At 35.2% G+C, this 12032-nt stretch overlaps 1 protein-coding gene across 4 annotated transcripts in view; it reads left to right on the top strand.

The window, feature by feature from the left end:
- The window catches only part of LOC127225367 (zinc finger MYM-type protein 4), a 101898-nt gene that overhangs the window by 35606 nt on the left and 54260 nt on the right, over positions 1-12032 (top strand). For all 4 annotated transcript variants that reach the window (XM_051188818.1, XM_051188820.1, XM_051188817.1 and 1 more), the window contains 5 exons: positions 67-588; positions 2368-2429; positions 2733-2903; positions 10957-11041; positions 11300-11555. In XM_051188818.1, the coding sequence (XP_051044775.1) occupies positions 67-588; positions 2368-2429; positions 2733-2903; positions 10957-11041; positions 11300-11555 (1096 nt within the window). The remainder of the gene's footprint in view (positions 1-66; positions 589-2367; positions 2430-2732; positions 2904-10956; positions 11042-11299; positions 11556-12032) is intronic.

The following is a 12032-nucleotide window of genomic DNA, read 5'->3' as shown; positions in this document are numbered from 1 at the left end:
GACAGACCTTATGACTGCAGTCATCCTCACACTGTCACATGTCTAAACAGTTTCTTACTTTTTAAGGTGGTGTCATGGATACAGAAATGTCTGAAGACACAGACCACAACTTAACTCCTACCCTTGCCAGCATGTCTTATGGAATGCCGAATCAAACAGGATCTGAAAATTCATTGCTGGATGAAGATGATTATTTTTTGAACTCTGGGGATCTTGCAGGAATTCCAGTCGTTAGTAGTGACAATGAGGATGAACAGGATTTTAGTTCAAAGGACAATCTTGTTTCTTCAATTCATACTGATGATAGTTTGGAAGTAGAGAGAAGAGCCTCTCATCATGAATCAGATAATGAAAATGAAATACAAATTCAAAATAAATTAAAAAAAGACTTTCCTAAACAGTTTGATCAGGTTTCTGTCTTTAAATCAATACGAAAAGATTTTTGTGTAGTAAGAGAAAACAGCAAAGAGACATTTCCTGGAAAGGAGAAAAATAGAGACCTAACTTATCATGAACGTGAAAAACGGTTGGATAAACCCCATAAAGGTTTGGATTCCAGGTTGAAAAGCAGTTTTTTTGATAAAGCAGGTAATAATTGTTGGCATAGAACTATAAAGCACAGTAACAAAGTATTGATAATGGAGCTTTTATTACTCTTTATGTTAAGTGAAATATGAACAGTTTTAAACTCCTTATGAGCTCTCCTTTTTCCTCCTTATTCTTCAAAGTGGTTTAATTTCTCCCCATAACATTTAGTTGTGGCATGATTGGTTGAAAAATAAACTCTAACCTGTATTTTTTCCCCTTCTTGAGTTGCAATATTTTGATGAAAGGCAAGATACTTGTATTACCTGTTCATTTCCTTTCCTTGAACATTAGAATGAATCTGAAGTTGGACTTAGCATCTTTGTGCTGTAAGCACTGATGTAAATTGCTATGTCACCCACTAGTCTAAACTAGGGAGTTGAAACAAATGACTTCCATTTTCCATTTTAGAACTTCATTGAAGTTCTTTTTGATTCTCTTTGCACAGTGCACCCTGTATTCTAGCTCCAGTTCTGTTCTTGAATGTATCACACATTTCTTGTATGCTTTCCCTTCTTGCTTTCATTTTTCTCTTACTGTATATATAACCTTGTAAAATTACTTCTTATCCAAATGAAGCATAATTCATAAATCTTTCCTACTTTATAGTCATTCCTGAGAAGGATTTTCTTACCTCTATTTCCACGGAATTTTGTTTTATGCCTTATTTATAGTATTTGTTGGCTTGTTTTATTTTTGTTTCTTGAGAGCCAGATTGTATCCTACTCATCTTTGTATTCTTGGGACTTAGCCTTTTACAAGAAGATTGTAATCCTTCCCTAAATGTTAAATTGATGTTTAGGAAAGCGCCTACACCATATCAATCCATGTATTTCTTCAGGCAATCCTAGGAAATGTATTATAGAAAGAACAAATCAGTATTGTGAAGGACAGCTGTTTAACAGAGTATATATTTTAGGTGCAAGGGTATATTGCATTTCTAATATATGTGACTATATACATACATATACATATATGTATATGCATGTATGTATTAACAGATATTGAAATTCTAGGAGTCTTATTTTTTTTTTTTCTCCTGAGGAGCATGTCTAGTAATAGAAGAGACAAGTGAGGTAGAGAGTAGAGGTGCTCATGATGAGTGGACTAGCCAAAGATTGAATGTGTAAGGTAAGATAATAATAAAAGAGTATGTTGTGGAGTTCTGCAATATTTAAATAACTGGAGTGTTAAAGTGATTGCTTTTTTCACTTTTGAAACAGTCTTACTCTTCAGCTCAAGCTGGCCTGGACTTACTGCAGTTCTCCTGCCTTGTCTCCTAAGTCTTTTAAGTAACAGGTGTGTTACTTAAACTACACCAAACCTAAATTTGTTTTGCTCCCTGACGTGCTTTGTATTAGACTCCAGGCCTTTTGGTATGTTAGACAAGTGCTCTACCACAGAGCCACATTCCTAACTCACATGAAATTCTTCTCAGAGAGACATAGTAAACAAGGGATGTTTTCATGTAGAGATGAGTTTTAAACTGGGCAGGTTCTGGAAACTTCAGTGTGAAGACAGGAAGCAGAGACTTGGGCTGCAAAGGAGAGCAACCATTTTTCAGAGCGTGGTATGGTAAATCAAGTCATCACTCTATTTGAGCAAGGACAGGTGTGTAGTAAGGATGATTGGTAGGGAGACCAGGTTGTGTGGAACTTAGTTCTTTGGAGTCTAGTTCACTCTTTGTTGGAATAGAGAGATAATTTCAAACAATAGCTTTTTAGGTCATTCTTTATAAGATTAACTGTTATTCATATACATGTGTTTGTTTTCTTTCAATAGCTAATCAAGTTGAAGAAACATTACATACTCATTTACCACAAAACCCAGAAACAAACTTTAGGGTAAGTTTTCAGTGTGTATGTAGATTGCTGTTAACCCTGGCAAGTGTCAAAGTTTTCTTTATGTCACTTTCAAAATTCTGCTTGTTTTAGACAGAGCATTGTTATTTTTTTTTTTTAACTATGATTTGCATAAGGACATCTTTGGAGATATTCCTAAAAGCCTTGGCTCTTAGGCTTTTACTACATACATACTAATGTATGTCCATAGAATTCATTTCCAGCGAGCTTTTCTTTGGGTATTAACCCTGGAGAGGAGTAATTTTTAAATTTGAATATTTATTAATCCTTTATATTGTGTTTTAGGATTCCAGCTACCCATTTGCCAATAAAGAATCCATTGGTTCGGAACTGGGGAATTCCTTTGCATCAAATATTAGAATTAAAGAAGAACCTTTGGATGATGAGTATGACAAAGCAGTGGCGCCTCAGCAGGGACTACTAGACAGAGTTAAAGATGAACCTGAAAATGCTCAAGTAAACATTTGACCTTTCCCCCTCCTTGTTCCTTTTTGTTCCACACATCAACTTACTCATTTGAAAGAGGAAGTGCTTTCATGAAATAGTTTATTGACAGGATGAAAAGAGTTTGTGATTGAAGCAACTTGAATTGCTCTGCAAGGCTGTAGCAAGAATTACATAAAAATGTTCCTGAAGGATAATTAAAACTTTTAATCTTCTTTGTCTTTTAATAGCACTGTGGTTTTTGTGGGCATTTTAGTACAGAGTTGGGAGACTGGTGAGTCTTTGAGGTTTCAAGACTGAGACAGCAGATGAAGCTGAAAACCTAGAAGGAGGGTGGCACTTGGGTTTGTGGAGTTATTTAATTCATAGCCTTTTACTACTAATGAGGTACAGGTTAGGTATGCATTTAACTGTCTTTCAGGAGGGCTAATGGACATAATTATCTTTGGAAGGGTTAATTGATTGAAGAACCAGTTTATTGGAAAGGAGGCGTTGGTGAGTGATTCATGATTCCAAGTTTGAGATATTTGAATAATAATGGCAAGGATCTAGCTGTGCTGTTTCAAGACTGCTCTGGAAATAAACCATAGGAATCCTGCTTCTGAAATCCTACAGTCAGTTAAATTATCCATACAATTGATGGCATTGCAGTGGTTGAAATGGAAGAAAGAAGCTACATCATAGGCTGTAGGTACTGTGAAATGTAGGAAGGGATTTAAGCAATAAATACATAGTAGTAGCAGCTATTTGAAGGTAGTCTGTATTTTGTTCAGATGTCATGAATTGAGAAAGTGAAAAATAGAGATAACACAGATTAGCTATTTCTATGAAATAATCTCTAAGGAGGCTTATCTTTCTCTTAGTTTGCTATATAAGGGAGTTTGTGAACGAGACGTGTAGTGGAAGAGCATTTTTCATGAAGGCTTCTTTGAGCAAGATTTCTCAACCTCAGCACCACTGATACTTAGAACAAGACCATTCTTTGCTATAAGGACCTGTTTTGTGTGTTGCAGGTTCTCTAGCACATCCTTGGTTTCTACTATACTTGGTGCCATTTGCAGCTCTCTCCCTCTGCAGTTGTAATAATCAGAAATACCATCAGACACTACCAGATAGATAGCCGGTATTCCTAGGGAGCAAAATCATTTACTGTAGAGAATTACTGTTTTAGGTCAAAGAGAGAAAAGACTAGGCAACTATTGAATGTAGGATACAGAAGAAGAGGTAGGTGGTTTGTCAAAGGAACTGATAGATAATTACCTTTCAGAAATGGTGTGTTTTATTTTTATTTTTTTGGTGGTGGTGTGCTGTGACTAGGAGCCATGTGAGGCAGTCCATTCAAAAGTAACAATACAATATACCAGAAACAGCATATTAGGGCCTTAATGGAAAAAAGAGTCTCCTTAAAAACTGGTGAGGAGCTTTATTAAAGATATCTTAAAAGTAAGACTAAGCCAGGTGGTGGTGGCATATGCATTTAATCCCAACTCTTGTTAGGCAGAGGCAGGTGAGTTTGAGGTCAGCCTGGTCAACAGAGTGAGTTCCAGGACAGTCAGGGCTACACAGAGAAATCCTATCATGAAAAACCAAAAAAGTAAACAGACAAACCAAGTTGGGGGTGGGATGACATGATGAATGGAGAAACCTAGAGAAGAAAACCTTTAGAGAAATAACCCCAACAAAGGAAAATATCTGGTTTCTATCTTTTCATGGTGTGGCAGGAAGTTTCATACCACATTATCTAATTTAGCATAGCATATGTGACTAGGACCATGGAAGACCCAGGTACTGTAAGTTAGGAACTATTTGACCAAAATAACTCCAGAGAGAGTTCAGTGAGGCCTATCCTATTTCTTCCGGCTGTGGGGTTTGACCTCTTAAAGGGATAGGACCACAGTCTCACATAGAGGTAGTTGACAACTCAGACAAGAATTCAGTAATACTAAGGAGAAGGTAGATGAATTAGGATGGTGGCAGAACTACAGAAATTGGATGGCTATGAGTGCACTTGGCTCAACAAAAACAGAAGGAATCTGAAATATTTTAATACGTGATAGGTTAAAAGTTTGTAGGAACAAGAGAAGTGGAGATCTTGGGTATTTGAATTAGGTATAAATGTACTGATTGCTGTGTGTTATTGTGAAGATAATAACCATGTCTTTGTACAGGGAACATCTCAGATCTCTTCATATCCATGTGTAGATGTAGGAAATTCCTAAGAAATCATTGTGCTGGCAGAGTAGTACTAAAGGCTTCTCTTTCTCTTGTTTGTGACCCATTGAACTTTCCTCAAGATAAAGGCTAAATAAATTGGGGATAGAAGGCATCAGGAAAATTATTAATATTGTTGTTTTTAAGTCAGAGCTTCTAGTGGCTAGAGAGTACTAATAGGATGGGCTGGATAGCAGTGCCTGTGATTTACACACCTACTCAAAGTTACAAAATTTGTTATAAAATGCTATCGAGTTTTATAATGATTGTGGGGAAGAACTGCTTTAGGGGCTTATTAGTTATTTGTTTTGTCTTTTGAGAGTAGGCAGTCCTGTGGATAGGTCCTGGTAGAGACAGGGTCACAGTTTGGTCTTTGTCCTGTCCCCACAGTAAAGCAGTCCCAGTATATGAGCGGCCAGAGGTAGGTTTTTCTCAGCAGTTGTTTCTGTTTTCAGTCAAAGTTCTGGTAGTTCCAGAAACCCTGCAGGGGAGGAATCCAAATTGTAACTCTAGATGCCGGTTCTGTCCTTTTCACTCTCTTCTTCCCCTTTCCACCTACATTCTACTCCCTCCTTATTGACCTATATCTTTTTATAATCCTACCCAATCACTGGAAATCTAGATTTGTTGCTTTTTCAATACTGTATAACACTTTATTAATTTTATGCATTCTCCATAGACTAGAAGTAGGAATTACTTATTTAGTCTTGCAATCAGTACCCATAAAGTACTGACAGAATTCATTACTGTGGTCACCCTTTTCTTTGATTATCATTTATTAGTGACTTCTCTCTGTGCTTAACTGTGTAGTTTTTCTTTCAGTGTGTATTTTACTGTTCAAGTTTTTTTTTATACAGACCATTAGGATGCCGAAATGTCTGTATATGTATCTCAATGCTAACCCATTGCTTTTAGTTATTTGTTAGTCGTCATCTTTTAGGTAGCATAAAATCATTTGACTTTTCAGTTTCATTTATTCATTCTTATCATATTGCATTTAACTATAGTATTTTCTGTAGTTTTTTAAAAAAATAGTTGTTATGGTAGCATATTGTTTTATCCAGCTAGTGTGTGTGTGTGTGTGTGTGTATGTGTGTATTCTAAGTAGAGAATATGTTATCCTGTGTCTATACTAGGAAGGTAAATTTCATAGGTTAATTTAGTTATTCATGGCCAAATGGTCAGGAAAGAATTAGGTTGATAATATGCGTCTTAATTTTGTAAGGTTATCTTTTTGTAACTAACAGTTGGATTAAAAAAAAAGGGGGGGGGTGAGGGAAGGCTTTATGTAGGGCTTTCAAAGAGAAACTCTCAAGGAGAGCCAAAGACCTCATTCTTCCATCTTTTCCATGGGATCTGAAACTAAGATATTACTAATGTTGATATATTCGTTATTTTCTTTTCTGCTCATAGGTATGAGAGAACTAATTTGTAGTCTTTCATTGAAATAAATGAAGACGGGAAAACAATTGCCTAATTATTGCAGTAGTGGTTTATAGACTATTTGAAAGTATAATGCAGTTGTGCAATGTTGGAGCTTTGCTTGAGTTATATCATTTATTTGGCCAGTAAAGGTGTTTTCAATGCATTTGTCCTCTGGTATTAATAAGGACTTCCTTTGTGTTCAGCAAGGGAAAGATAAAACAGTTTTTATTTTGACCTCTGGTTTTTAATTAGTTTTATTTTGTTTTGTTTTTGAAAGCCATGAGGTATTTATTTCTCATAAAGCATGGTTAGTCATTGTAGGGAATACAGACAGACCAAGCATTCTGTCTTGAAGGTATTGTAGGCATTTTATACAGAATATATGCAGTCCTGTCTCTCTCCCCTATTTCTCCTGCTCCTTCTACCATGAGTAATACATATCAGTGGCTTAAATAAGTTTCATTAATTTGAGAATTGGCACCACAGAATAAGAAAAGTTGATTGGAGAACATTGATGTGAACCAATGGGTACTAATTATTTTTGGAATAAAAAATTTTGTATTAGAAATATGATTTTAAATATATGCATAGCATGTCAAGCTAAGTCAGTATTTAAAGAAATATCTGCAAGGTGTGATAGTACATGCTTCTAATCCTAATACTTGGAGACAGGCAGATCTCTGTGAGTTCAAGGGCAGCCCCTGCTTTTCATAATAAATTCCAGTCCATCCTGTCTTAAGATCTTGTATTAAAAAGAAAAGTGGCAGTGGCTTTTCTTTAATCTTAGCACTTGGGAGGCATAGCAGGAGGATTTCTGTGAGTTACTGGCCAACCTGGTCTACAGAACAAGTTCCGGGACAGCCAAGGCTACACAGAGAAACTCTGTGTCTCCCCTCCACCCCACAAAAGTACATTTCGCTAATAGTGTTACTTTGAGCATCAGTATCTTTATTATATGACAAATGATATATGACATAATTTATGATACATTTTTTTGGTATATTCTGTTCATTGTTGCAAGGAAATAACTGCTAGATCAAATTCTGAGTTTGTAAATAAAATTATGAGATCCTTGTGTAATTACTAAAATAATAGAGATTATTGATCTTAGCATTTTTACTTTATTGGAATTTTGGCTCAAAACATGCTAATATATTATAAATGAAATTAGAAGAGAACATAATAGAAATGGTAACTAAAGTAACAACTTTATGAGAGAGTTAATAGAACTGTGATCGTTTCATGGCATTGAAGGTTAAATAATAATTATAAAAATATAGTAATAGTTATGGATCAGTTTCCCAGTTGAGATCCACTATTCTTAATAACAAGTAAAAATAAAAGTAGTTGTAAGATAAAAGATGACTTAAATGAATGGTGAGACCAGTTTTTTTTTTTTTTATATAAGAAGTGTTAATGGTGTCAATTATTCCTAAGTAAGATACATAGTGGTGATTAGGTTCTGATGTTTTGAGGTATAAGTAAGTTTACACATACACACATATTGTAAATATATACTTTCAAAGGTATTTGGAGAGGTTGAGCAGAAAACCATGTAAACAATTAAACATCGTATATTCCAGAATGATATAGGCTGATAATGATAACAGCATAGCCCATGAAAGACATTATTTCAGGATTTGGTGTATTAATCCTGTTACGAAGAAAAAAATGTTCTGTTTCATCAGAAAATTTCCCAGTCCCAAATGGACCTAAGCCAGCACTGCCAAACTGTCAAATCCACCATATTAAGTCTGTTTTTCAGCCACTGCTCTTAGAAATAAAGTTTTACCAGAACTTTGCTATGTTCATTTATTTACATGTTTTCTGTGGGTGCTTTTACTCTACCAGGGCAGAGTTGGACAGTTATGACTCTAGAGATCAGACCATATGGTTTGCAAAGTCGAAAATATTTACTATCTGGCCCTTTGCAGATAAAGTTTGCTGATCCCTGGATTAAAGGACTGTGTTATAATCAGTGAAACCACTTCCTTATTATTTTGTTATGGAAGTAAAACTTTGTAAGAGATAGAAGAAATCACAAAGGTAAAGATTGTCAAAATTTTGGCATAAATGGAAACATTAGTACATAAAAGAATTTAACTCAAAAGGAATGTTGATAAGAAATACTTCTGAGGATACTATTGTGATATCATAATGCACTTGAAAGTGTACATTAAAAGTAGGTGAAAATTAAAACAAGTAGGAAAAAAAAAACCCTTTAATTGGCTTTATTTTCTCCCCTATAAATTATTGGAGGATAGCTTTGTCTGAAAGCCAGGTGTGGTGGTGTATACCTTTTAGTTCCAGCATTAGGGAGGCAGAAGCAGGTGGATCTTTGAGTTTGAGGACATTCTGGTCTACATAGGGAACCCTTGTCTTGAAAAACTAAAACAAAAAAACCTCCCATATCCCAAAAACCCCAACCCCCAAATCACAGTTTTGTTTGGATAAAAACAATCCCATAATGTTTCAAAACCTTTAAAATGGATCTTGTAACCTAGTAATTCTACTTGATTAGTGATATTCATCAGCATCAGTGGGGTATGATGGTGCATGCCTTTAATCCCAGCACTCAGAAGGCAGAGGTATTTGGATATCTGTGACTTTGAGGCCTGGGCTGTTGTTACACAGAGAAGTTCTACTTGATTAGTGATATTCATCAGCATCAGTGGGGTATGATGGTGCATGCCCTTAATCCCAGCACTCAGAAGGCAGAGGTATTTGGATATCTGTGACTTTGAGGCCTGGGCTGTTGTTATACAGAGAAGCCCTGTTTCGGGGGAAAAAAACCAAGCAAAAAAAAAGATAATTCATTATTGCATAATCACTGACTGTGCTGAATATATGTAAACATTAAGTAGATCAACATTTGTTACCATTAGATGGCAGTGCCATGCATCTCTGTATTAGAGCCTGAGGCAGAAGGTAGAGAAAATGAGTAATATAGATCCTCCTTTTAAGAAGTTGTGGTACTATTATATTAGCTAAGGAGTTTTGCATAAATTTTCATCTTTTATGAAATATTCTGTATTACTTATTTGTGGTAGTACTTACCTGTAATCCCAATAATTAGGAGGCAGAGGTGTCAGAGTCAGGCCTCATCTGCTCTATTTAGCAAGTTCCAGGCCATTCAGAGCTGTACAGTGAAACCCTGCCTCAAAAACAAACACCGAAAGAAAAATACTGTGTTAAAATACTGTCATAATTTGGGTACTCTTTGTTTTCTGCCTGAGTCAGGTGTACATATTTCATATCAGTTTCAGCTGTTTAATCTGATATGTCATGTATATATAATAAATCCCAATATTGCTTAAGTTTGTATAGCGTATTGTTTAACCCACCACCAAAAGGGAAGTATGTCTGAGATAATCTGAATTCTAAGAATGGGTCTCTATATTATTTTGCAAGCTTTGTTGTGATAAATATCTTAAAATTATAAAACAACTATTACTTAATGCTGTTACAGGTGAGCAGTATAATTGTATGGGCAAAGGGTAGCCCAGTAAATTTTATACTGGAATTCTGGTGTGGTGGCTATGTATGACTTAAAATGTTTACATGTATTGAAAACTCATTTAAGGCTGGAGAGTTTGGCTCTTAGGTTAAGAGTACGGGCTCCTCCTCCAGAGGATCCGGGTTTATTTCCCAGCACCTATATAGTGGAGCTAACAACCATATGTAACTCTAGTCTCAGGGGATCCAGTGCACTCTTGTAAGCTCCATGGATACCAGGCATTCATGTTAGGCAAAAATTCATATATATAAAATAAATAACTAAAATTTTTCCTTTTAAGTCATTTAGATAATACAGTATTTTAAATGTTCTTTTAGAATTCTCAGACAACCTAGACTGCTGGTTCTTGGACTCAAGTCTTAAAAATGCTGGTATGCATTTATAATTATCCAAGAATATATAATATTTCAAATGAGCAGAACATAAATTCATTAGAAAAAGTATTTAGAATAATTATTACTCCAAAGAAACAAAACTTTTCTTTGACTAGGGAAGGGAAAAGACTGGAAAGAAATATGCCACAGAGTCAAAGCAGCCCTTTTAAGGTGATGGAAATGAGAGCAAAAGGTTTTTCTTTATTTCTAAATAAATGTTCTATTGTGATTATGTATTACTTTTATAATAAACAGATGTTTACAATACTGTAATATTAAGAATTTCAGAAATAATTTAGAAACCAGCAGCACATCAGGCCATTTGGGTAGCTAACATTCATCTTTTTCCCTCCTTACTTGGGTTTACAAGCATTTTTGCTCTTATTAATTGTACTTTGTTTACTGTTTTGTATTTCATTATTTCTTATATTAATACTGTAAATATTTTCCACTTCTATACAGCAATAGTAAAATGTCTTGAGTTCTTGAGGAATTTATTCTTTTCTCTGTATTTATTCATTGTTTTTCTTTTTTAAAGGAGTATAATCATGGCCAACAGCAAAAAACTCAAGAGGGGGAACTGAAAATTAGTGCTGTGTTTTCAGTCAGTGGCAGTCCTCTTGGTAAGAATCAGCCCTGAATAAATGAATTATGTTTATTCTGGCCAACATGAATGAGCGGTCATTTCTGCTTATGTTAGTAAAGTAGGCTATTCTCTCTGTTCATTATAAGTCCTTTACATTGTATATTCCATAGTTAATACTAGGTTCCAAACTAGCTCTAGAAAAGTACCAATGCATGAAATGCAAAATAAAAAGTAAGTTTTCCTTTCAATGTTCTCTTCTTTTTTTTATTTTTATTTTTTTATTTTTATTTTAAAGCTCCACAGTTGACTACTGGCTTTCAGCCTTCTCTGGCATCACCTGGCATGAATAAAATGCTTCCTTCAGTTCCAGCCACAGCTGTTCGAGTTTCCTGTTCCGGTTGTAAAAAAATCCTCCAGAAGGGGCAGACTGCTTATCAGAGGAAAGGGTCTACACAGCTTTTCTGCTCCACACTGTGCCTCACTGGATACACAGTCCCACCTGCCCGCCTGCCACCTCTTCTTACCAAGAAGACATGTTCAAGTTGCTCAAAGTATAGCAGAGTTCTAAATTACCTTTTCTGTTTATTTCTCTTAGTGTTTGTTTCTTACATGTTACATTTGAGTTTCTACTTTGGTGTGGGTTCTTTTTGTAAAGAAATACCACATAATTTAGTGCCACTATGTTGTTGCTAATTTCAGTATTCTGAGTGGGAAGTGCTCAACTCTTTTCCAGATTAACAAGTGATTTTGAAATTAACCCTTTCCTTTCATTAGTTAAGTAAGCTTCCTTACATTTTAGTATTCTAGCACCACAGCATTTTATTTTGCAGTTGTTGACAATAGGTCCTAGGTGCAACAGATATTTAAAGTTAGGTTTCCTATCTGTTATAGTTGAAATATATTTAAATTTTGTCTAACCTTAAATGACATATTCATACACACTCTCTCCAGTATCTGAACCATTAAAAGTACTATTGCAATGTTAAATAACAAAAAGGCTTACTAACTATGATTTAATTAAAATCATC

This window comes from Phodopus roborovskii, unplaced genomic scaffold, assembly GCF_943737965.1.
Source record: "Phodopus roborovskii unplaced genomic scaffold, PHOROB, whole genome shotgun sequence".
NCBI lineage: Eukaryota > Metazoa > Chordata > Mammalia > Rodentia > Cricetidae > Phodopus > Phodopus roborovskii.
Note: the sequence above shows the minus strand (reverse complement) of the source record. Positions and strands in the feature narration are given on the sequence as shown.